A 27,979-nucleotide genomic window follows, 5' to 3' on the forward strand; every position below is an offset into this window, starting at 1 on the left:
AATTTAGTTGCTTTAATTCTTACACATATTGTGGAAAGTCATGAAAGCCCAGAGAAAATATCCAGTCCTCTACCTTGTTGATTATGTGACTTGAAAGTCTGTACTTTTCTTTTAAAAATCTAAGTTGGTTGTTGAGTCAGTCTCTTGCGTAGCCACATCGATCTCTTTAGAGAAATCACATTAAGATCTCTGCCATTTGAAATCTCCAGAATAAACTGAGTTTTATTATTGACTTCCCATTTTTTTTGCCTCAATAGTTCCATTAGTTGCCAAATATTGTTATTTCTACCTCTGGAACATCTTGTGTATCTGTCCTTTTTTCTCTCTACTCACACAACACTATGATGTGTTTGAGGTTCAGTATCAAATAATGAGATTGATGTAGGCACGAAATTGATGAGAGCTAGATAAGGGGTATAGGGAGTCAAATGGAGCTCCCCTGCAACTCCTTTGGATTGGTCTAAAGGGTAAGGAATTAAATGAAGTCTAGTGGCAGCGCAAGAGTCCCCTGTAAAGGAATTTACAGACCTGAAAACCTAGATTGATAAAAGATGTTTATTATGGCATTTGGAAGTAAGGTTAAAAGGTATTAGGTAAAGAGAGGAAGACACTAGAGCCAGAGTGGTTCCAATGGGCAGAAATCCTTTGACATGTCAGACGTAAGGCTGCCATGTTTGGGACCTCTTCATTGTGTATATGATGGCTACATGTTGTGATATGAGAGCCTCCTGCCAGTGACTGCTAGAAGCCTAACTCAGACCTATAGAATGGATCTTTTCATGGAGGGGAGGAGGAAGGGGAAGAGGAAGGGGAGGAAGAGGAGGGGGAAGAAGAAGAGGAGAGAGGAAGGAAGGAGAGAGGAGGGAGGAGGAAGGAAGGAGAGAGGAGGGAAGAGGGAGGAGGGAGGACAGAAAAAGGAGGAGGGAGGAGAGAGGAGTGATAGGCAGTTTCATTGTCTGACCTCTTTCCTCTTCCCTCATCTCCAATTTATTTCATTCCCAATCCACCAGGAATCACCTGCATCAGAAAGGCTGCTTTGTAACTCCAAGTGTTATGATTCACAGCTGTGGAGGCTCTCGAAGAATTGACCTGCCCCTTCACTTAGTCATTTCTTTCCTTTGCAGGAGTTTGAGGACCATTGTTATGGAACACAGCATAAAATGTCTGACTTTTTTCTATGGATTTAGCCTACCAGTCAATGGCCTGCTGTGTGATACATTCCCTTTCTCCTGGCTAATTGTGAGTTCCACTAGGGTATTTGTCTTTTCCATTATTATTTATATGTTCTTCCAAATCTATTTTATATTTATCATTCCTGGTGTCTAATGTATCTCTACATTTTATCTGTAATCTCTTCTAAATAAAACTACCTCTTGTCAAATTCTGTTTACTTTCTTTAGCCTCATTACTTGTCTTCCCATGCTCCTCCTTTCATTATGCATTATTTCTTACAGCACAGTACTCTATCATTCCATCTGTGTTAATTTAGCATTTCCTCAGTTGATGGGGATCTGCTTTGCACACCTTTCATTTTGCTACTGCCACTCTTTCATTTTTTCTATGTATCCCCACCATTGTGGCACATTGTAAGTAAGCACTCACCAGATGCTTGTTGATTGAATGCCTTTTTTCTCCTAAAGTCTTCCTGAGTTGTTTAAGTTTCTTAATGACTTGCTCAGAGTAATTCAGCAAAGTAGATTGTAGTCATGAGTTGTAACCCCAGGTCTTCCTGACTCTAAGTCCATCACTCTGTTCTCTATGCTAAGCTGCCTAGGTGCCCTACGAACATTGATTTCACAAGATAAACATTATTATTTCTCATATTTTTCTTTAACTTTCTACTCTTCTTTTTTGGTCTTATTCATTATTAATACATTTAATATTATCTCTTCAGATCTACAAAACAGAACAATCAATACCTAAGAATTATATTGTGAGAAGAAATATAACCTTATTAGACAATTATATTAAATAATTATATACATTCCCTTTAAGCTTTTAAAATTTTATGGTACCATTGAACAGCTCATTTTATGAACTTAATTTATAAATTGTGAGGTGATTTTTTTTCCTATTTACCAAAAAGTATGTGCAGATTTATTTACATGTTTATATTTATGTTATATTTATATTTAATTAACTCTGGCAGAAAGGGACAGTCTAGGGAAAGACAAACAGAAACCAAGAGGGGAACTCCCTTTCTAGGGACAGACTTAGCACTACATAAATATGAATCCTGGGAAGGAGAGAGCTATAAAGAGTGCCAGTATCAGAATCAGGAAAACCTGAAGTCAAATTCAACTTGGGATACTTCTTGCCTGTTTGACCCTGGACAAGTCCCTTAACTTCTGCCAATTTCTTAAATTGTAAGGTGGGAATAATATTATTACTTACCTCCCAGAGTTGTTTTGAGTATTAAATGAGATAATATCTTAAAATATTAGTACAGTGCCTGGCATATGTAGTCATTTAATAAATGTGTTCCCTTCCCTTTTCCTCCAAAGCTAGATGTTTTATAAATTATTTTTCACAGTTTTACTTAAGTCAGCTGATAACATTGTAACTGAAATCATTTCTTATGATTTCTGTCCTTTCCCCCATTCAACAAAAATTTAAATAGAATGAACAATAATATCTCTCAAGGTGGCGTGAATACATGGCCATCTGGTTTATATAATTTAGGGAGAAATAAGTATTTGAAAAAAACCCCAACTTTTTACCTTAATAGCTTAGCAGTACTGTACAAATATAATTATCATTGTATTAGAGGTTTCAAATAAGCACTTGAAGATTTATGCCAAGAACATTATTGTAAGTCTCTAGTTTTCTCTTTTAAAAAATTAAAAACAAGTAACCAAATTGACTCTTGTAATCCATTTCAGTAGCTTTTAAAAGGCTGTTAGTTTGCTGGGATCCTGTTCTTTGTTTAAATTTTGTTTGACAAGTGTTTTATAAATGATTGTAAGAGGTGGTTTATGTTTCATTAATGAGGCTGATAATGGTTAATTACTAAAATGGAGTAAACAGTCCAATACCAGATCAAGCCGGATGGGTCAATTATGTAGAAAAGATCCAGCTGTGCTGAACATGATTTCCTTTAACCATTAGAAACTCCAAACATTTGAAAAAAATAAATGCTTAATTGGTAGGAGGAAAGTGTCTTCCACCTACCTCTTAGACCTATTTCTCAGGTCTTTCTATTTAGAGTATTATGTTTAGTTCCACCTTGCTCTGCCCCCCTCCAAGGCACAATAGCATAAGGCAAAATATACTCTACTTGTCCTATACTAAATGCTAGTATTTACTCATCTTTCAGTGTGCCAAACAGCACTACCCAGGCATTCCTAGCCCTTAACAAGGACTCCACTGCAGATCCTTTTGGAAAACTACTTCAGAATGAGAGAACATTTTCTTCTATTACAAAGTGTCATTTGAAGACCATTAGTAGTTTGTGAGGATATTTCAGGTAGAACATTTCTGCTCTCTGGGCTTAGTGTATAATATGGGACAATTTAGTTATGTAAATTCTCATTGGTATCTTATCAAAAGAAATGCCAACATTTTCAATGCTTCTGGTAAGGCTTTTGTTGTTATTTGTTATTGTTGTTTTGGCAGAGGATTGTGGAGATAATAGTCTACAGATTCTTGCTCTGACAAAGAATTCTGCAAAATAAAGAGCTTGAGAATTTTTAGAACTGTCATTTTCACAAATAGTCAGGAGGACCTGCTTTGAAATCCAACCTCAGATACTTAATATTTACTAGCTTTGTGACTATGGGCAAGTCACTTAACCTAATTGCCTCAGCCAAAAATAAAATTTAAAAATTAAGCTAGATTACATGATATCTGATTATAAGGCACCAGTTCTGAATATCTGACCTTAATTTCTTATTCCTGTATTAAGCTTAATATTTCGCAGGAGCAGAGATTTAGGACTAGAAGGGACAATGAAGATTTACTCAGGCTTTAATCAATGGCTGAACCATAATGCCAGTCAGTATTAGTCTTCTAACTCCAAATCCAGTGCTCTTTCCACTGAACCTTATGACTTTAATGAGTTTCTGATTATTTTATCATTGCCTTTTGAAACCATGAATGCTTGATTCATAGCAAAAATATTCTAAACATTTTTCTGCATTTGTTGATGTGTGCCTATAGAGATGAGAGTAGCAAAAATTTTGTTTAATCACATTCTGTTTTTACTATTTAACAAAGTGATATATTTTAGCCTTCTACAAATGTTTGTGTACCTTATGTTGGGTATGTAACTGAATCTCAAAGCATGTCCAGAGATTTATTAAAACACAAGGAAGGGAAGTATGAAGACTATGTACAAATATAGAATTTATTTTGTAAGTTTTCTTCATAGTTGTGGATTAAATTGAATTTATAAAGTTAGGAAAGCTGACAGTACATTAGAATATTTTAGTAAAGGCTTGTTAGATTAATGTTATTGCTCCACAAAATAATAAAAAGAAATAGGCTATATTTGTGAAGATGTAAATTGTTCTAAAGGGCCAAATTAAAAAGTAATAAAAATAAGAGCTTTAAGGTTTCAAAGGTATTGATAGGAAGATTTTTTTTTTTTTTTAAACCACTTTAATGTTTCATAAAAAGCTCAACATTGAACATTGTTCAACTAATCAAGCTTGGTTGTTTACCCTATTTAAATCAATCCATTTCAATTCATAAAATATCAATAATTTTTTATTCATTCCAAAGTATCATAAGTTAGAGTACAAGTAGTGGAGAGAGGGGTTTTATTAGAAAGCTTTGGGTTTGGATACAAATTTTGCTTGCATCTTTAAGCATTGACATGCATTTTCTTGTTTGATTCTAACAACAGTCTTCTGAATTAGAAGTTATAAAAATTCCATTTTAGAAATGAAGATGAAGAGATTGAGAGGCCCAGAGAACTTAAATGACTTTAAAGCTAATAAAGATCTGTGGCTGGATTTGAAGCTACTTAGCTCTTCTCAACTCAAAGTCCAGTATTCTGTTTATAGAAGTTAAAATAAATCCCTTTTATGGGTCTTTATTTAGTAATTTTAGTCATGTGATAAAGCTAATTAATTTAGTCTGATAAGGAAGGGAGGACAATATGAATTCTTAAAAAGTTTGAATTATAGACTATTTAAAGAAATATATTTGCATACAGTAAAGAAATGGAAGTTGCTCCTGGCTTGTTTTAATAAATAGGTATATCCAATTATGAACAACTAAGCATCTGAAATCCTCAATATCACTTAAAATAAGCCTTGAAATCTTATTCATACTAATTTATTTAGTAAGTACTTTCATCCTAGATACTGTGAAGAATAGCAGAAATTCTGAATTCATAGAATCTGGATTAATGAGATTTTGCTGTGAATGTTGCCTATTAGTGAGTAGAGATACCAATGTTTTGCAACCAACATGGGAGAACGTCAAAGTCTATCAAGAAAACAAAATATTTATTAAGTAAATAATAGAGAACTCTGGGAAAGTGTGACGTGAAGGTCCCAAAGGCCTCTATCTCTGATGATCCAGTTATTATTTGATTTATGTCAGCTTGCCATTGCCCTTGTTTTGACCCTAAGGAGGACTGTGTGGGAAGTTTGTCTTTCAGATAGAGCAGAAACATTGCTCTGTAGAATGTCTGGAGCCTAAGTATATGAAAAAAAAAAAAAAAGAAAGAAAAAGGAAGAAAAAAAAAAAAGAAAATCTAAACCCTGATAAATAAAGGAAAGGCCCCATTTACTCCAGCTGGAAGTGAGGGAGTTGAAGTAATTGCTGAATCATAATATACTCTATTTACTCGGTGTGCACAGGACATACAGTACTTTGGTCATCCCTCTGTGAGTATTTTATTTATCATTCAAAAGAACTATGGATTTTATAATTCCAGGTTGTCTCAATTTAGATTGCATTTTATTTATCTATTTGCAATGCAATGTATTTATTTGCTTTAAATTGTAAGTTAAGCTATAAAATGTACATGAAAAGCTGATACCTTTTTAATTTAATTTTTGTTATAAAAACAAATATTTTAAAATGTACTATTTGAAAGAATATTCAATACTATTTCTTCATAAAGATAAGAAATATTCTTAAACAAAGAAGATTATTAACAATTGTGTCCTCTAGAATTCCAAAACATTGCTGTTCTATGCTAGGATTTTAGATGAATTGAAATATAATAGAATTTTGGAATTATAGGAGACAATGCAACATTCAACTAGTGAACTACTTAAAACAGTATTTTACTGTCATGAATGATTATGCAGAAATCCTTAATTAAAATTTTAACAAATTCCAAAAAACCCATGGTTTTCCTTTTTTTAACCAATTGCCAAAATCTTTATACATATATTCAAACATTTTGAAATATATATATATTTTAAAAGTCTTTAAGAGAATCAAGTCTATGTTGCAAGATTGTTGTTTTACAAGTATGAAAATGAACCCATATAAGATAGAAATAGAGGGGGAAATTTGCTTATAGTCTATTTCTATATATTTAACTTAAAGTATCTTATTTTTCATTTTAAAAATATTTTTCAAATTGGTTTTAATTTTATTTTTTTTAAGCCTTGAAAATTATTTGCTAATTAGAACTATCCTTTATATATTTTTAAAGTATTTGACAGGCATTTTAAAGCAGAAAACAATAGAAATTTTTTCATATAATTGAAGGCTGTAAAAATTAAATAGAATTAAAATTATTTTCTCACATTCTCAAAAGAAATCCTCTTTAAATCTTTTGAGTCTAATAAATTATTTTAAAAGGATTTGAGCTTTAAAAACTTTAGCACAGCAAAAGTAAAATTTAAAACTAAGTTTTCATTCAGGATTGTCATTAGTCAGAAGTAGCTAAATTAAAAACAAACTGTGAAATAGTGAAATACTTTCATATTGACAACTTTTTTGTTTTATTGATTTTTTATAAGCTTCAGAAATATTAATTTGGGCATTTACATTTTGCTTTATGATTTATAATAAATTAATATATTAGTTAAAAACCCACTAATCATTATATAATGACTCCTTTAAACACATGATCTAGAAAACTTTAAGAAAACTGAATCTAGTGTTAGCCAAGCAAAATTCAGATATTTTTAAAAAGTAACAATTGAAAATATATTCAAATTAAGAAGTATATATATATATATATATATATATATGTACATATATATATATATATATATACACACATATATCTTCAGTTTTAAAAAATTATCAAAGGACAAATATAGACTTTGTCCATGCCAAATTGATCCTACTGATAAAGGCACTCTTCTTAACTAAGTGGCTTCTGTTTTAAGTAAATATTTACTGGGAAAGATAATAAAACAGTAGCATTCCAGGTTCATTTTACATGACAAGTTAGAAAGTTTTAAATTACATTGCTTTATCCATATTATTAATCATTTTCCAAAATATTTTCAAACTTTAACCTAGGGACTTAATCATTTATTCCTGTTTTTATGTGCTACAGTTAAATGTAAACATATATATATATATATATACACACATATACATATATATATATATATACACATATACATATATATACACACTATATATATATATACATATATATACACATACACACACATACATACAATATGATTAATCCTCTTATAATGTACAATAAAGATTTGAAGAAAAAATTGGAGTAAAAAATTTATCAAACAAAAATCAATGCATGTGAACATTATTTTGAATACCGAAGTCACTCTAGTAGACCTGTCATATTAGTGAATGATTTTGTATAACGTAGGTCTATAGTAGATATTGAATTGTTGGAGGTACTAGAAATATCTTATTATAATGTCACCTGTTATAACCCCATGGCTTACTTAATAGTTATTGAAAGATTCTTTTGTAAATTGGTATAAATATACAGTATTTAAATCACTAGTCAAGAAAAAAAACAAGCTATCATTAATTTTTAATATTACTTCATGAGATTTCATATGCAGTATTTCTAAAATAAATTCTCACTCAGGCAATGCTATTTACACAGCATCATTCAGTAAATTCCAATATTATTTCAATGGCTGACATTGTGTAGATAGAATTCCCAATCCCTCTATTTTTGTCTGCATTTTTGATTTCCTTCACAGGCTAACTGTACACTATTTCAAAGTCCAATTCTTTTTGTGCAGCAAAATAATTGTATGAACATGTATACACGTATTGTATTTAACATATACTTTAACATATTTAACAATCTGCCATCTGGGGGAAGGGGTGGAGGTAAGGAGGGGAAAAGTTGGAACAAAAGGTTTTGCAACTGTCAATACTGAAAAATTACCCATGCATATATCTTGTAAATAAAAAGCTATAATAAATTAAAAAAATCCTACCACTCAACATGTTCATGTAGGATATAAGGTCTAAATATTTTGACATTTTGAGGTGATCAGGACCTTCTGAATTATTTATTATTCATAATTATTTATCATTTATGGGCTGGAACATGGAAACAATGAGGCAGTCATATTTGCTAGGATTGAATTTTTTCAAGGAACCCTAGAAATAGTTCCCAGAGGTAGCTTTATTGGATTATAGTTTGAAATAACAAGTCGAGGTTATTGTAATGTAATGACTACTATACCTCTTATTTCTCAAATTTTATACCACTCAATCAGATGATTATTCCACTCTGTTACTTCTTGTCAGAATGTGATTTAAAGTTTTGTCTTGCTCTCATGATTGAATGTTCTGAAAGTTACTTCATTGTATTTAGATTTCCCTTTTTGGTAATCAAGTGCTCTTAAGAGCATCCTTAATAACCTCCTCCCACTGTGCCATTTTATTCATATTTTGTCTTTACAAAGTCATTTCCCACCTAAGATTGAAGTTCTCCTTGTGACAAAGAAAAATATTAAAACCATGTGGAATAGTCTGACCACATATAACATTCTAATCTAGCAATTCCCTGCCTCTTTGTCAAGAGGGAGCCAGTATGTTTCATTTTCTCTTTTCTAGGACCTTTACTGATTATTCCATTACTCAGAATTCACCTTCCTTTTAATGATCTTTTTCATTTACACTGTTGTTGTTACTGTGTATTATTCTCTTGGTTCTATTCATTTTACTTTGCATCAATTCTACTCTTAGATTTTTGTTACTTCCTCTCTTAGAAAGTCACATATTTTAAAGGTGTTATGAATAGAAAGTACTTAAAAATGCCAATATTTGGACAACATGAAACTTTTTTTTCTTTTTAGATAATTACCAATGCAACAAATTGTTGAAAACTAATCAATAAATATCTACAACTTGGGCAACTAGGTGGTGTCATTGTGCATAGAATGCTGGGCCTGAAGACTAGAAGATGCATCTTCCTGAGTTCAAATCCGGGCTCAGACACTTACTAGTTGGATGATTTTGGCAAGTCACTTAACTTGTTTGCCTCAGTTCCTCTTCTGTAAAGAAAGCTGGAGAAGGAAATGGCAAACCTCTGCAACATTGTTGGTAAGAAAACTTTGGATGAAGGCTTTAAGAGTCAGATATGACCAAAATGACTCAACAACAGATCTATAACTTCATCCCCAAATCCCAACCCAACTTTAATATGCCATCCTCAGTAGTGACTACTAAGCAGTTAACCGTGAGAATATGAATTCTTGTTTTTGTCCTTTTGTTATTTTTTGGCAATTGGGGTTAACTTCTCTGGCATAGCACAGCTAGGAAGTGTTAAGTGTCTGAGGTCAGATTTGAATTTGATGCTCTATCCACTGCACCATCTAGCTGCTCCTAAGATATAAATTAAAAAAAAAATTTTTTTTAAATAGCTTTTAATTTTTCAAATACATGTAACATTCACCCTTGTAAAACCCTTTGTTCCAAGTTTTTTTCCCTTCATTTCCCTTCATTCCCTCCCCTAGACAGCAAGTAATCCAACATATGTTAAACATGTGCAATTCTTCTATATTCTGCAAAAGAAAAATTAGATCAAAAGGGAAAAAAACGAGAAAGAAAACAAAAGCAAGCAAACAACAACAAAAGGTGCAAATATTATATTGTGGTCGACATTCAGTCCCAATAATGCTCTTTCTGGATACAGATGGCTCTCTCCATCACAAGTCCATTGGAATTGGCCTAAATCACCTCATTGTTAAAAAGAGTCACCTCCATCAGAATTGATTATTACATAATTTTGTTATCACTGTGTACAATGTCTTCTTGGTTCTGCTCACTTCACTCAACATCAATTCATGTAAGTCTATCAAAGTCTTTCTGAAATTATCTTGCTTATCATTTCTTATAGAACAATAATATTATTTTAAAAAAATTTTTTTATTATTCATTTATTTATTTTCATTTTATAATTATAATTTTTTTTGACAGTATATATGCATGAGTAATTTTTTTTATAACATTATTATCCCTTGGATTCATTTTTCCAAATTTTCCCCTCCCTCCCTCTACTCCCTCCCCCCGATGACAGGTAATCCCATACATTTTACATGTGTTACAGTATAACCTAGATACAATATATGTGTGTAAATCCCATTTTCTTGTTGCACGTTAAGTATTAGATTCCGAAGGTATAAGTAACCTGGGTAGACAGACAGTAGTGCTAACAATTTACATTCACTTCCCAGTGTTCCTTCTCTGGGTGTAGTTGTTTCTGTCCATCATTGATCAACTGGAAGTGAGTTGGATCTTCTTTATGTTGAAGATTTCCACTTCCATCAGTATACATCTTCATACAGCATTGTTGTTGAAGTGTACAGCAATCTTCTGGTTCTAGAACAATAATATTCCATAACATTCATATATCATAGTTTATTCAGCCTTTCTCCAATGGATGGACATCCATTCAGTTTCCAGTTCCTTGCCATTACAAACAAGGCTGCTACAAACATTTTTGTACATGTGGATCTTTTCCTTTTTTTTATGATCTCTTTGGGATATAGCTCCAGTGGAGACACTGCTAGATCAAAAAATATGCACAGTTTGATAGCCCCTTGGGCATGGTTCCAAATTGCTCCTCCAGAATGATTGTATCAGTTCACAAGTTCCTTAATACTGCATTAGTATCCTAGTTTTCCCACATCTCCAACATTTATCGTTATCTTTTTCTGTCATCTTAAGCCAATCTGATAGGTGTGGAAGTAGTATCTCAGAGTTGTTTTAATTTACATTTCTCTAATCAATAGTGATTTAGAGCATTTTTTCATACAACTAGAAATGGTTTTAATTTCTTTATCTGAAAATTGTTCATATCCTTTGACCATTTATCAGTTGGAGAATGGCTTGTATTTTTATAAATTTGAATCAATTATATATTTTAGAAATGAAGCCTTTATCAGAACCCTTGGATGTAAACATTTTCTGCTTTCCTTCTAATCTTGATTGCATTGATAATTGTTTGAACAAAACATTTTTAATTTAATATAATCAAAATCTCCATTTTACATTTCATAATGTACTCTACTTCTCCTTTGGCCATACATTCCTTCCTTCTCCATAGATCCTAATTTGCTTATAGTTTCACCTTTATGTCTAAATCATGAACCCATTTTGATCTTATCTTGGTATAGGGTATTTGGTGTTGGTCAGTGCCTAGTTTCTACCACACTATTTCCAATTTTCCCAGCAATTTTTGTCAAATAATGAGTTCTTATCCCAGAAGCTGAAGTCTTTGGGTTTATCAAACATTAGATTAGCATCAACATTGACCATTGTGTCTTGTGAGCCTTATTTATTCCACTGATCAACTATTCCATTTTTTAGCCAGTACCAAATGGTTTTGATAACCACTGCTTTATTTTTTAGGTCTAGTACAGCTAGGCCACATTCATTTGCATTTTTTTCATTGATTCATTTGAAATTCTTGACCTTTTGTTCTTCCAGATAAAGTTTGTTATTATTTTTTTCTAGCTCTGTAGTTTCTTGGCAGTTTGATTGGTATGGCACTGAACAAGTAAATTATTTTAGGTAGGATTGTCATTTTTATTATATTAGCTCGGCTTACCCATGAACACTTGATATTTTTCCAATTGTTTAGATCTAACTTTTTATGGAAAGTGTTTTATAATTGTGTGCATACAGTTCCTGACTTTGTCTTGGCAGATAAGAATCTCAAATATTTCATATTACCTACAGTTTTTATTTTAAATGGAATTTCTCTTTGTATCTCTTGCTGGTGGACTTTGTTGGTGACATATAGTAATGCTGATGATTTATGTGGATTTATCTTGTAACCTGCAACTTTGCTAAAGTTGTGAATTGTTTCTAGTAGTTTTTTAGTTGATTCTCTAAGTATATCATTATATCATCTGCATAGAATGATAATTTTATTTCCTCATTACTACTCTCATTCATTTAAAATATGAATTCTTAAGCTACAGCAAGTCATGAGATGTGGAAAGTTTGTAATAAAGAGGTTTGGAGCTAAAAGAGAACTTAATGACCATGTGATCCAATAACCTTATTACAGATTTTATATATATGTGTGTGTGTGTGTGTGTGTGTGTGTATGTGTGTGTATGTGTATCTATATCTATCTTTAGAGAATTCACATCATCTCTGATAAAATCAGAGATATTTCAAAGCATTAAAATATAAATTATAAAACACTTGAAGATAAGGACTGCTGCCTAAAATTATTTTTATTAAATTCTTTAAATGCTTTCACTTGTATTTCTAATTATCTCCCCCGAATTATGTTTTTTTTTTTTTTTTGGTAAAGCAATTGGGATTAAGTGACTTGCCCAAGGTCACTCAGCTAGGAAGTGTTAAGTATCCCAAGTCAAATTTGAACTCGGGTCCTCCTGACTTCAGAGCTGGTGCTTTATCCACTACGCCACCTAGATGTCCCTTCTCTGAATTATCTTACATCAGAATTATATGCTAAAAGTATCAGAAAAGATCATCAATTAATATCAATATTTATAAAATTCAGTTCAAGGAGCAGAAAGTTGAGAAACTGATAGAATTCATTTTTCAATTGACTTGTTTATGTAATTATTGATAAGACCTTTCTATATATATATATATATAGCTATTTCTTCAATGACTCAATATTATTTCCTCTTAAGCTAAATTCTTTGATCTTTTTTAAGGACTATCTTTCTTTTATAAATTATAACTGGATTATAAAATTATACTTTAAAATAAGATACAAAGAATTTGTTTCCCATAGGCCTTATTCTTAAAAGCCCATCATTTACTGAAGTGAATGAAGCAGTGGAAGTTGGACCAGAATATGGCAAATACTTATGTGACAGTATCTGATGGGTACTGTTTTGCTGAACCTATACAGTATTATGGTACGTAACAAAAACTCCCAAGAGTAAAAATTAAATAAAATTTTTATTCCCTGTAAAAAATTCACATAAACTTCTTTGGAAATTCACATATAAATTCAAAGTACCAAATTCTTGATTTATAAGTATGCAAAAATGATCAATCAAGTCTGATAAGGAAAATACATGATATTTAGACTGTATTGTAAATAAATACAAAGATGAGAATGATAAACCACCAGCTCATGAAAATACAACTAATATAAGAAAAAGGAGTATGAGAAACTGAATTATTTCTTACTGTGATGTAATTGTCACAATGGCCTATAATATTACCTATACATTTACCTGTCAAATCCTACCAGAAGAATACAGATCATTTTTTAGTCAGAATATTAAATCTGATTTACACAATCTCAAATCTAAGTACTAAATCTAAGGTTTATGTCTGGGAAACATAAGCTTCTAAAGGAAATAAAAAGTCAGATTTTTGTCATTTAAAGGGGTTTATCCTTCTCACTCACATGGGGTATAGGTAACAGCAGCTGAGTACCTTTTGCACATATAGCACTTTACCAGTTCTTTATTTTTCCCCATCCCCAACATTATCTTCTCCTAAACTAAAAAATGCCTGCTTTTTATAAAGCACTGCAGTAGGCCCTGGGGCTATAAGGCAGAAACAGACTTGATATTAAAGGAGTTTATTTGCATTCTATTGTGGGACAATAGGTAACAGTTAGGTAAATAAAGATAATTTGAGGAGAGAGAGGACGCTAGCTGGGTGAAATCAAACTCAAAAATCTCACTTTGAAGTATCCAGGAAACTTAGACAAAAAGTGTCATTTAAAAGACAAATTATAATTTTTTTGGTTCTATTCTCCTGGTCACAGTGTACTGAAAAAACTTCAATGGGCTAAAAGGAAATGCCAAAGAGAGGAAAGGGGAAAATGTATTCTTGGTTTGGGGGCCAATTGAAGTTGAATGAAAATTTACCTTTAGAAATGGATAAAATATTTACAATAAACAATGACCTTTGGCAAACACTTTAGAATTAAAAGCAGCTTTTTTTTTTTTAATTCTTACATATAATTGTTCTTTTTGTTGTTGTTTTTATGAAATAGATGTATTGCCAGAACAGATCAATTATCAGTTGCAAGACCCTGATTACCAAGCAGCACCTTACTGTCAGTATTCAACTATCCAGTTTTCTCCAGCCTTACAGTCTCCACCTTCTCACAGTCACTACAATACATACAGTCAAGATTCACAGTATAATGATGGGCAATATATACTCAGCACCAGTGAATTAAATAAGCCCACTTGTATGGTTACTCATGATACTGAGGATAAATATCCAGTAATAAAAAGATCTAAACTAAATCATTCTTCTGTGAGAATTAAAGGACAAGAAGAACTTTGTGTAGTCTGCGGTGATAAAGCTTCAGGATATCATTATAATGCACTTACTTGTGAAGGTTGCAAAGGTAAGAAAAACTGAAATTTTATACATACAGACTAGATGACCATTTTCCTTTTTAAGTGGGCATTAGTCATTAAAAGCAATATTAATAGGTGACAGTTATAGGGAAACAGTGGTGATCAGAATCTAAGGCATGGAAAGAAATCAAATATGAGGAAGGGAGATTCAATTAAATTTTTTTTTTGAACCAGAAATTTAACATTTAGTATTTAGACAGTACTTAATTGAATCTGAGGTTATGATAGAAACTGTTTTATGTCATCTAACATTGGGTTTAGCTAGTATACCACTTCATGTTGAACTGAATAAAATTCTTGTATTAGGAGGAAGTTTGGGCTAACTGAATTGTACAATCCTTTTCAAAACTAAGTTTCTATGAAAACTGATAAAAGGTGGGAAAGCAAATATGATCAATTGAGATCAGAATTTTGAAAGTAAAATCTCTCTTTATTGCTTTGTTTCTATTTTCAAATGAACAAAACCTAGAATTGATGCAGTGGGTCCTAAATAAGTGTTTACCATCCTGGGAGGTGATGTGGTATTAACAGAATGCTGCATGGGGAATCAGGAAAAACTGCATTCAGCTCTTGCCTCTGACCCAACCAGCTTTCTGTGAGCTCCATCACTTAGGTGCTCCAACCCTCTGTACAACTAAGACTACATATGAGCTATAAAGGCCTTGACTTGATGTACTGACAATTCCTGGAAATGCCTTATGCAAAATGGATATTTTAAGGAACCTTATAAGAAAACAACAACAGATCACAACACTTAACGTGGTAAAAGAAAGTTTTGCCTTGGGTTGCTGGAAGTTGTAGTTCAGTTGTGCTTTACTCTTCATGAGTCTATTGTGGTTTTCTTGGCAAAGAAAGCCACTGGAGTGCTTGGCCATTTTCTTCTTCAGTTCATTTTACAGATGAGGAAATAGAGATAAACAGGGTGTTTATCCAGGGTCACACAGCTAATAAGTATTTGAAGCCAGATTTGAACTCGGGAAAATGAGTCTTTGACTTCAGGCCCAGCACCATCTACTGCTACTGTTCTGTTAGAGGTATTTAATGTTAATTGCCAAATATGACCAATGTATGGGACAACACCAGTTTGGATTGAATAGGTTGTTCATATAGAAGAGCAATAAGAGAATTCAGTTTTAAAATACATAAAAACATTTATAGGGAGAGATGCCATTTCCCCATTTTGTACAAATGAAACTCAGTTATTCTATTATTTAACCTTTTAATAAAGAGATACTAGGTTTTGGGGTCTGGATTTGTGATTTCATCAGTGTAGGAGGAACAACTTCTACCGATGTGTATAGGCAAATACTCTGCAGGTTGACAGTTTTAAGAGAGTTACCTGGCTGGGGGAAGGAGGAGGAGCACAAGCAAACTAAGTGACTTATCCAGGATCATATAATCAGTACCTGTCAGAGGCAGGAGCTGGGCCAAGGCCCTAATATTTCTTAGGCCTCTTATTAATCTCCTATTTCATGCTACCTTTCAAATATTAATATTAAACATGATATTAATGGGTTACAAATACTCAGTGGTGAAATAAAAACAAGGCTCTTTTGAAATATCCTTTAGGTTTTTTTCGTCGCAGTATCACCAAAAATGCAGTATACAGATGCAAGAATGGTGGGCATTGTGAAATGGACATGTATATGCGTAGAAAATGTCAAGAGTGCCGTTTGAAAAAGTGTAAGGCAATGGGAATGTTAGCAGAATGTAAGTGGTCTATTTTCAGTTTCTGTATTGGTCATTTCTCTTGAATGTAACCTTTGTGGTTGTTACTGTCTAAATTGTCTTTCTCCTCCTCCTTCTCTTTTCCCTCTTCTTTTCCTCTTCCCTTCCTCTTCCTCCTTCTTCATAAATGACTTGCCCCAAGGATACACATGTAGTAAATGTCTAAGGTCAGACTTTAAGTCAGTCCTTATTCCAGGACAGGTGTTCCATTCTAGCTACCCTGATTGTAATTTTTTATGACTTTTTCCCTCTTATGTTGAAAATTAAATGCCATTGTCCAAGTTGTGACTTCTTTATTTGTGTGCTGGCAGAACTCTTTAGCAACTACTAAAATTAGTGTTATTTCCAAAATTTAGAGAATTAATGCATTTTGCTGTCTATAATAACTAGCTTTTAAATAAATACCCTAAATCCATGTAGATTTTATTTCTGATCTTAATTCCTTTTTTTTTTTTTTTAATTTAATGATACCCGCATTGATTTCAGTTTCTATAATGTTAAATCAATTCTTCCGGAATTAGTGGTTTAAAGATAATAATAATTTTTTTTTTTTTTTTTAGTTCTGCATGTATAGACATTAAAAGGACAGTTTCATTTAGGCGTTCTGCTGAAACATAAAATTTAGTATATAAAAAACCAAATTAATCAACTTCCCTAGTATGATCATACCCTTGGAGGATAATTTCCAACTCATATCATTCTTTTTTTAAATCTTTTTTTAAAATTAATTTTGTAATTTTTTGACAGTACATATGCATAGGTAATTTTTTACAACATTATCCCTTGTACTCCCTTCTGTTCCGAATTTTTCCCCTCCTTCCCTCCACCCCCTCCCCTAGATGGCAGGCATTCCCATACATATTAAATATGTTATAGTATATATCATATCATTCTTTAACCTCTTGTCACATCTTGTCAATTCATTTTAGGTAACATCTCCCATAACTGTCCATTCCTTTTTTAAATGTCCACAGTAGTCTAAACTCCCAGGACTCAGCCTCCACGATGGTCTTATTGCTTCCTTTTGCTTTCTTTTTAATTTGTTCGAGTTACAGCTGCTAAAATCATCTTCCACAAAGACTGTTTTCATCATGTCACTCTCCTATTCTGCTAAGGAAAGTATAATATGTCTCTGCTACCCATTATGTGGAATTCTGACTTTCAAAGTTTCCTATTAGTTCTCTGTTAGGCTTACTGATTTATCAATCTAATTGCTCTCCATCACTTCCATACAATTTACTTATTCCCTTCCTTTTGACCTGACACATTTCTCTCATTTGTAAAGCTTTCAGTTTCTTCACTTGTAAACTTCATACTATTAAGAACCTGGTTCTAAACTCACTTTCCCCCCAAAGCCTGCCCTGATTAACTTTACTTGACCAGAATGAGTCTCTCTGTATATTGTTTTAGAACTTAAATACTCATTTGGAAAATTTTTCATTTTTTTCAATGTCAGGTCCTTTGATTCCAAATTCTGGGCCCTTTCCACTGTAGCACACTATCTCCCTCAACACTTAAGAAGTCTTCAATTCCCCCACTAATTAAACCCTTCTACAACTTTAAGAGTTGTCACAGCTGAGAGATTAATGACTGTGTCCAATTTAGGGATGAAACTCTCTGCATATAGTTAAAGTGGTCCTCAGATAACTTTTAGTCTATCATCCAGCCATTACTCAAAGCTGTCATACCTTGTTCTGTGTTAGTTCAGTCTTGCAGAATTGAGGGCTACCCCTAGGCCATGATTAAGAACAAAAGGAGCTGAGTATACAGAATCACAAGATAGCACCTAGAAAATATCTCTATATGTGATAAGTATATATAAAATGTTTTTGAATGACTTTATGCCTAAAGGTAAATATTAACAACATGATAATTCCCTTCCTTGTTTGTATTAGATTAGTCCAGTTCAAGCAGATGTTCTATTTAGGTTAAAAAAAATTAAGCTTAACTAATGAAATATCAAAATTTCCTATTTAACAAAAGAATGTTTGATGCCCTTTCCTGTTTATAAAGTCAGGAAGAGACTTTGCTCATTTTCATCTTCATGAGACAACCTCATGATACTGTGATATAAAGCCAAGTTTCACCTTCACACATAGATAAGATTGTTTAACTGTTGTACACATTGTCTATCCTTAGAAATCAATTGGTAAAGTATGTCGCTACCAACCTATCATTAATCTGATAGTGTGTCTGAGAGTAGTTAGAATAATTAGAATTTCTAGTTTGCAGAGACAAGTTCTTATGAGCTACTGGATTGAATATGATTAGATGAATCGTGATAGAACAAAGGAGAGAGAACAGGAAAATAAAAATTCTAATGGGTGTATATATTACTGATATATAAGAAATTTTTAAAAAAGATGATGATTCATAGAAGTACCTGTGTGTGTGTGTGTGTGTGCAGTGCTGTTGTATTGCTTAAATTTCTAGAATTAATTTTATAAGGAATTTGTAGCCTCTATCTTAAGGTCTATGCCTATGCTGACAAAGTTCCATTTTGGGCTTCTTTTACTCTTTTTTTTTGCCTTTTACACACATACAGGGTTTTCCTTGGAAACATCAAGATTTTGATGTTTTTGATGTTTTTAGTTTTTGTCCAGGTATTTCTAGTTCCTTTATTAGCATCAAGCTAACAACGCATGGGGCATAGAAAAGTTTCATAATAGATGATCAAAAAAATTACAAAAAATACTACTAACAAAATTCACAAACCATGAGAGAAACTTTCATCTTCAGTGAAACTTACTTATCATAAGAGCCTATATAAAGGTTCCTCTGGGTTTGTTCAATAGTCTGTCAACCCACCCCTTTGAAAGGTTTCACATTTCTCTAGGATCTATACAATTTACATGATTCACAATTTCAGTGAAGGATAAGATCTTGGTGTATTTCTCTATACCGTGACTCTGTGCTTCATTGTTCCTTGTCCCTACCTTCTGTAGGCACTGTGCCAGGACAGGCAAATTGCCTTAACTCTCCAATAAATGTTAAAGAGGACGCTAGAAAATGGAAGTAGGAGGGGCAACACTGACATCCACTGTTGACTTTCTTGATACTTCAGCAAAGATCCATGTCCACATTTTAAATATGAATTTTGAAATGTTGCAGGTTTGCTAACAGAAGTACAGTGTAAATCCAAACGACTTCGTAAGAACTTCAAGCAGAAGAATAACTTTTTTTGTAATATCAAAGTGGAAGAAAAAGGAATAGACAATAAGCATGTGTCATCTACAACTAGACCTAGAAAAATGGTAAGTCCTCTATTCCTCACTAACTAATTTAATTGCCTGCTTCTTTAATTGTGGCATAAATCTGTACCCCTGATTTTTCCCCCTTCTATTTCCTTAAAGCTACAGGACAGAGTAGAATTAACTCCAATTGAACATCAGCTTATTGATCACATCGTGGATGCTCATCAAAGATACACAATTCCCCTAGAGGAAGCAAAGAAATTAGTATGTGCTTATTATTTACAAGCTATGATGAGTAATCAGCAATATCATTACAATAATAATATAAAATCTTGACAATCTTTTTTTTATAAAGTTAATTTTCATTAGTTCTTTTTCTCTGTATATTAGTTGCAGGAATATGCAAATCCTGAGGAAAGTTTCTTGCGGCTCTCAGAGACAGCAGTGCTTCATGTTCAGGTGTTGGTGGATTTTACAAAGAGACTTCCAGGTAGTTTTCCTTGAAGACTTTTTAAAAAGTCACTAAACTCAACAAATTAATTTTATTCCCTCCTCTTAAGGAAAGTAGAGGAATTTAAATTAAATTTTAAGTTCAGTTCTTTCTAATTATTAAAGATTTCAAATTTGAAGGGGAAAAGCATAATGCCAAAATTATTTGAAATTAACATACTTACAAATTTCTTTCCATTCAAGATATTTCTACATATATATATTAATATAATAACAACTCATTTTAAGGTCTGCAAAGTATCTCTCTCAACAGCCACGGTTTTAGAATTGAAGAAAATGAAGTTTTCTGAGTTATAGGATAATAGATCACAGATTTAGAACTAGAATAGATTTTAGAAGCCACAGAGTTTAAACACCCTCCCCTTTTAATAGATTGAGGAAACTAATTTCCCAACGAATGAAGTGACTTGCCCAATGTAATAGAGGTGATAAATGACAAAAACACTATTCAGATTAATTTGACTACAGATCCAGTATGCTTTTCATTGCAATACATTGACAAACTAAGGGTAAGTAATTTCACTCTGAACATAATTAGGTAGGAATTCAACCCAAATGACCTGATACCAATTTTAGCATGTTTTCTGCTGTACTAATTCTCTTACAAAATATTTAAACTGATTTAATTGAGCAAGGGAGCAAAAATGATTAGTCAAAATTGTTCTTTGAATGATTTGTTAAATTTGATAAACTGGTCAAACAACTTATTTATCTTTTTACATGTGTGTTTGACATTTTGTAGATATAATCTGAAGTAAACAAAGGGGAAAATCATACTAATAGAAAAATCATGTTACTAATTTAATGTATTAAAAAAAAAACCATCCAGACAACACATTGCAAAATGAATACTTTGCAGTTCATTCATACATATCATTTAACATTTGCCACAAGAAAGTCTTATTAAACTAGGCAACATCAATAAAAAAAAGTTTTTTAAAAGCACAATGTGAATGAAAGTATTTTGTTCACCTTTGAAGTTATATAAGTGTTTCTCTTTGATGAATTGAATTCAATCTGTAGATAAGTATTTTCTTTCACCAATTATATATACTTTTTCTTACAGGATTTGAAAGTTTGGCCAGTGAGGATCAGATCGCATTGCTAAAGGGGTCAACTGTTGAAGCAATGTTCCTACGTTCAGCTCAAATCTATAATCAGAAAGTTAATGAGTGTCTTTCATCAACCAGTGAAAGTAAATATGCTAGTTTTTTCTTGGGCTTCTTCCTTCTTCGTTTCTGCTGTGTTTGACATTATTGAGTACCTTTTTTTTTTTTTTTTAATTCTCTTGTGTTTTAGTGACTCTATATCCTCCTAATTCTCTTCATTTGTGTTTTTACCATCTTTCTTTCTCTACTTTGCTGGCCCATCATTCAGCTAACTGTAAGGATTCACCAAGGCTCTATTCTGAATCCTCTTCTTTTTCCTCTTTGACTTTCTTGGTAATCTTGGTGATCATTTGGATTATCATCTAAAAGTTATCATCTATCTATATCTATATATATATGCATGTATGTATCATGGGCTTCAATCCTGTATCAACTGCTTATTGGACATTTTAAAATGGATTCTAAGAAACATTTTAAACTTAACATATCCAAAATAGAACTTAGTATCCTACCCAAGACTATTCCTCTTCCAAATTTCCCTATTTCTAACTAAAGTTATTTGACTTTGGGTTTAACTCTTAACTCTTTTCAACCTTAGTTTCCCTATCTATCAAATGGAATTAATAATAATATCCACCCCTCAGGAATGTTGTGAGGAACAAATAAGATAATAAATGTAAAGTGTTTTGTAAACCCTAAAAGTGTTATATAAATGTCAGATATCATTGCTATTAAAGATACCACCATTCTTCTGGTCTCCTAGTTCATTATCTAAGCATTTCCCCCAATTTCTTACTTTTCCTCACCCCTAGTATATAATCAGTTGCCAAATTTTGCTATTACTCTCTCAACACCATCTTTCACATCTGACTTCTCTCTCTGCTCACACAAGTACAACCTTAGTTAAGCCTTCAGAATCACTAATTATTGGAAGAGCCTCTTTTTTTTTTTTTTTTTGCAAGTGTACGTTTAACATTTTAAAAAAATTTTATTTAGAATTTTTTCCCACAGTATATATGCATGAGTAATTTTTTAAAATAATATTATCCCTTGTATTCATTTTTCCAAATTATCCCCTCCCTCGACACCCTCCCCCCATGACAGGCAATCCCATACATTTTACATATGTTACAATATAACCCAGATACAATACATGTGTGTAAATACCTTTTTCTTGTTGCACATTAAGCATTAGATTCCGAAGGTGTAAGTAACCTGGGTAGATAGACAGCAGTGCTAACAGTTTACATTCACTTCCCAGTGTTCCTTCTCTGGGTGTAGTTATTTCTGTCCATCATTGATCAACTGGAAGTGAGTTGGATCTTCTTTATGTTGAAGATATCCACTTCCATCAGAATACATCTTCATACAACATTGAAGTGTACAGAGATCTTCTGGTTCTGCTCATTTCGCTCAGCATCAGTTCATGTAGGTCTCTCCAAGCCTCTCTGTGTTCCTCCTGCTGGTCATTTCTTACAGAGCAATAATATTCCATAACCTTCATATACCATAATTTACCCAACCATTCTCCAATTGATGGACATCCATTCATCTGGAAGAGCCTCTTAATCCTTTTTAGTTTCTCAAGTTTCTTCCCACTGTTTTCCCACCAAGGAGATTTACCTTAAACACGGATCTGACTCATGTATCCAATAAATCCTAAAGGCTCCAAATTCCTATGATTAGCTTTTAAAAATCTTGACAACCTGACTCCAATCTCCCTTTTCAACCTAATTATACATTGTTTCCCTTTTACTCTGAGAGCAACCTGCCCTTCTCCATTTTTCATCTTTGTACCCTTGATTTAGTCATCTCCTGTGCTTGAATGGACTCTCTCTTCATCTTTGCCTCAGAGAAGCCTCTTTCATAAAAATGCAGTTCAATTACCATCTTCTACAATCTTTCTTGATTTTCCTAATTACTTTATAGTTTGTTATTTTGTATTTTAAAAATATTTTTATTCACATATGGATATAAACACATTAATTCACAAATATATTTGTCCCCTCCTCCCTATTACTCTTTCAGAATAAGGAATGTTTTATTCATTTTCTTGTTTCCTCTCCTTTTCTTTCTTGTCCTCTCCTTAAAAATAATGTGTGTTCCTTGATTGCTATACAATTGACAACAACTTTAATATTGATAGATGCTCTTAAATTTAGCCACTGATTATGGCAACTAAATATTTTTATTTATTGCAAATGTTTCTTTTACCATTAATTACCAGTAAAATGAGCAACCTAATCTATACCTATTGCTTAAAAACTATTTCCCAATATATTTAAAGCTTTGTAATTTTAAATGACTTAGTTTTTAAGAAGTAATTCTATATTTTAAGCATCGTAGAGAACCTTTGAAGAATTGTTCTCTATCTTCTATTTGAACAGAATTCATTAAGCATTGCTTATTCTTTATTCACAAATTAATAATAAGTAAAAAATAAATCAACAAGTAATAATTAAGACCTACTATGTTCTTGATAATATGTTACATGCTGCAAAGACTGTCTATCTTTTATAGATATGGCCATTCCTAACACATATGCCACTTTGGTCATTTAGGTATGAGCAGAATTATCTGAATAACAATTTAAAGAAATTATGTTTCATTTTTCTTCTCTTGTCAGATGCTATAAGGTTTTCTGATCATTCACTAAATTACAATCAGAATGCTGATCAAAGCATTATTTATTCTATGGAAACAACTAATGAAGAGAGTCCAACTTCTACTACTACATCTGGTAAAATGAGCACTATAATCTTTACTGGCATTGGAAAAATAGTTTTCACTTCTGCTTTTTGTTTGATATTTTTATCAAGTGACTTCTTAGATTTGTGCAGAGATTTTGTGCTTATCACACAGGACTTAAAAGCTAAGAGGAATTGGTAATATGTTGTATAAAAAAATCAGGATTTTGAATTAATAAATCAGGGGTCAAATCTTAGATCCATTTTTTTTTATCAGTGTATCTTGTACAACTAACTTGACCTCTCTGAACCTCACTTTTTTATTTAGAAGGTTGGATTAGATGGTCTTTAAGGTACCTTCTTACTTTAAATCCCTGATTTGTTTTCTTATGTTCAAAAAATCTTGACAGGCTAGAATAGTGGGCCAAACAAAAAGAATTTAATAGGGATATGTTTTATCTTACAAGTAGCTATCAAAAAACCAAAGAAACAAAGAAAACCAAAGAAAAACCAGCCTTCATTTAAATACAAAATAAGAGGAGATTTGGATGGAAGAGAGCTTATCTGAAAAAAATTTTGGGGGGGGAATTTCATGGTTTGCAAGCTCTTTATGAATTAGCAGTATGATATGGCAATCTAAAAACCTAATGTACAAAACCATAAAACACAAAATTTGGAAGGGACCTTTAAAGATACTATACCTAAAATTTCACCTGAAAAAGAATTCTCTCTATGATGTACTATAAAAGGGTCATCCAGCCTTTGCTTATAGGCTTCAGGTGAGGGGGAGCCCAGTGGAATGCAATCCTAGATTACATTAAGAAAGTTGTAATATCCAGGATTAGGTATCTTGTCTTTTTCATATCTGGTGTATTTTGTTCACTTATGAATGGGATATACTTTGAACAGGCTATTGATAAGCTGGCAAGTATGTATTTAGGCTAATTAGGTGATGAAGGGTCTTGAAAACATGTTGTATGAATACTGGTTTGAGAAATTGGGGTTGTTTATTTAGCCTGGAAGAGAAACAACAGAAGGGGACATGACATCTTTCTTCAAAAATCTTTAGAATTATTTATAAAGAAGAGGGATTAGATTTGCTTTGCTTGGCTATAGAGAGCAAAAAAAAAAATGATTAATGGAAGTAGCAAATAGGTATATTTAGAATACAAGGAAAAAAAAACTTTCTTATACTTGGAATTATCAGTATAGTGCTTAGCATAGTGCCTGGCACATAGTAGGCATTGAAGAAAAATATATTGATTATTAAAAAACAAAATAAGCATGTAAGTATATTCTAAAAGGGATTCTAGTTTAAGAATGGGGCAAATTAGATGGTCTCTGCAATTCCTTCTGATTCTAAGATTCTGTTATTCTCAAATTATTTTGAGAAATGGCAGTTTACAATGTCAGATTTAATACTGAATTTTTATTGTAATGTTTTTACTTTTACTTTTTTAAAGGCATCACTGAAGATTTTATTACTGCACTCTTTTACTTCTATAGAAGCATGGGAGAACTTAATGTTACTGAAACTGAATATGCTTTGCTTGCAGCAACAACTGTGTTTTTTTCAGGTAAAATCAATTATGAAAGAACAGTAAAGAATACATTCCAAATACTTATTAGTTTGGGATTTGTGGAAGCAAAAGAAATTTGTGGATTACAATTGCATTAAAAGAGAGACAATGTGACAATGTATAGAGGATTAGCCTTAGAATCAGAGAGATCTGGATTCAAACTCAAATTCTGACATACAACTAGTAAGTTGTATGACCATAAATAGGCAAGCCACAAACTTGTATGCATCAGTAGAGGGAGATCTCGATAGAGATGAAATCCTAGGTTCAGATATCTTTCCTCCATTCTCCAAAGATATTTTGTTCACCTTGTGCTGTTTTTGTGTTTTGAGAAGCTAGTTGCATACACACTTATTGTGTGGCTTATTTCTTGGAAATTGAATTTCTTTTAAGGACTAGACTTCATTCTTATTCTTTGTGTTTTAGCAGAAAACATTAAAATACTTATGGTATTGTTTTTCAGATCGTCCACTACTTAGAAATAAACAACACGTGGAAAAACTGCAGGAACCACTTTTAGGAATTTTGTATAAATATTCAAAAATATATCATCCAGAAGATCCTCAACATTTTGCTCGACTAATAGGAAGACTTACTGAGCTAAGAACACTGAACCACAACCATTCAGAAGTTTTGATCACCTGGAAATCCAAGGACCCCAAACTTAATAGTTTACTCTATGAGATTTGGGATATGCATTGAATATCAACTAATATTGCTGAGATTTCATCATCACTCTGATTTTTCTTAAATTTCTTAAAACATAAATTGTTCATTTACTTTATTTTTAAGAAGTTTTATTTTGTGCCTTGTGTTTTTATAATATAGTCATTTCCCTTTAACCACTCCTTTCTCTCCTTTTTTCCCCCATCCCATCTTGTAAAAAAAAAAAAATAGTCACTGCCATTTTGGACTTTTATCTGTATTTCATGTTCATAATCCCCCTACTTCATTTCTTCCTCATATCTATTTCCTAACTTCCCTGCTTTCCTTTAAATTTCAGATAAAGTTTTACTTTCTACAAGAAGCCTTTCCCAATCCTTCTAATTTTAGTTTTTTTTATTCTGAGATTATTTTCAATTTACCCTTTACATATCCTGTTTATACACAGCTGTTTGCATTTCTCTACCCCCTTTGCCCATTAAACTGAGTAAAAGACAGGGATGGTGTCTCCCAAACCCTTGGCAAAGTGCCTGACTACTTAACTGGCTGCTAGGAGGGAGGAGGAAGTATATTTTATTATCAGTTTTCTAAGAACAAGATAGAACATGACAATAATTGTTTTTTTAGTTTTGTTATCATTTACATGAATCTAGTCACTACATATTTCTTGGTTCTGCTTTCTTCTCATACTTCAACATTTAAAACAAGTTTGATACTGAGGATGAATGAATATTAATAGGATTAACGTGTGAAAATCCTATGTTTTAGCAAAAAAAAAAAAAAAGCATTAGTTACATTATTTATTTGTTCTAGTAAATAAAACAATCTGAGGAGGGACATCTGAGACCATTCTAGTTAGAGGCACAAAAGTCCCTTTTATATAATCCCATTGCTGATTGATTCTTATGGAACTAATAATCACCTGGGAGAAGATCAGGATTTCCCTGGTTTACAACAGTCATTTATCAAGTGGACATGTTCCCAAATCATTTTTGGAGTTGAAGACAATTTCTAGACAAACTGAAGGAAAAAGACTAGCTTGTATACATAGTTGTAGTTAGAGAAAATCTCACATTTATGTAGTGTTTATCAACTTAAATGAAAAAACAGGGTTAAAGAGGTTTATTGATATTTATTATATATTAGCTTTAAGATATGCAAAGCACATTACATGCATGATCTCATTTGATACTCATAATAATCCCATGAAGCAGATTCAACAAGGAATTATTCTTTTTTTTTTAATTTTATTTATAAATTTTTTGACAGTATATATGCATGAGTAATTTTTTTTATAACATTATCCCTTGTATCCATTTTAAGAAATTATTATTTTTATTTTATAGATAAGGAAACTAGGGTTGATGGAGCTTAAATGGCTCACCATTATAATTAGTGAATGAGATGACCTTTTACCATATTTTTTTATAATGTACTGTCTCAGGGAGTTTGTGACAATAGTTTCAAAACATGATTAATATATCCGCTTTTTATGACACATTGAATAACACTTGGACAATTCAAAATGTATTCCTATAACAATACTTTGTGTTAAAAAGGTTGTAGGGGCATTCTACTTGTCCTTCCCTTTCTTTATTTAAATCTTACCTTTTTATTAAAGATACGTTTACTTTATTTTTTTTCTTATTCCTTTTCACCAAAACGTTTAAATAAAAAAATCCTAGCTTATCCCTGTAATGCATTTTTTAGTGTGCTGTTTTTAACAAAGTGGCAAAACAGACTAGATTTTGATCACACTTTTGT

The 27,979-nt window shown here is 32.2% G+C and overlaps 1 protein-coding gene across 6 annotated transcripts; it reads left to right on the forward strand.

Moving 5' to 3' along the window:
* The first annotated feature begins 1,124 nt into the window (after nt 1-1,124).
* LOC141539832 (bile acid receptor-like) lies at nt 1,125-26,336 on the forward strand. Of its 6 annotated transcripts, none has more exons than XM_074263147.1 (13): nt 5,539-5,837; nt 9,219-9,465; nt 10,058-10,210; nt 13,145-13,271; nt 14,369-14,731; nt 16,314-16,454; nt 19,584-19,726; nt 19,826-19,930; nt 20,057-20,156; nt 21,243-21,371; nt 23,912-24,025; nt 25,436-25,549; nt 26,016-26,336. In XM_074263147.1, the coding sequence occupies exons 4-13, from the start codon at nt 13,181-13,183 to the stop codon at nt 26,252-26,254; spliced, it is 1,539 nt and encodes a 512-aa protein (XP_074119248.1). In that variant the 5' UTR covers nt 5,539-5,837; nt 9,219-9,465; nt 10,058-10,210; nt 13,145-13,180; the 3' UTR covers nt 26,255-26,336. The 6 variants fall into 6 exon arrangements, with proteins under 6 accessions (XP_074119246.1, XP_074119251.1, XP_074119248.1 ...); XM_074263146.1 differs by having other exon boundaries at nt 5,713-5,837; nt 9,283-9,465; XM_074263145.1 differs by lacking the exons at nt 5,539-5,837; nt 9,219-9,465; nt 10,058-10,210 and adding an exon at nt 1,125-1,239.
* Nucleotides 26,337-27,979: the final 1,643 nt, after the last annotated feature.

The sequence above is a fragment of the Sminthopsis crassicaudata genome, chromosome 4 (assembly GCF_048593235.1).
Source record: "Sminthopsis crassicaudata isolate SCR6 chromosome 4, ASM4859323v1, whole genome shotgun sequence".
In the NCBI taxonomy this organism is placed as follows: Eukaryota; Metazoa; Chordata; class Mammalia; order Dasyuromorphia; family Dasyuridae; genus Sminthopsis; species Sminthopsis crassicaudata.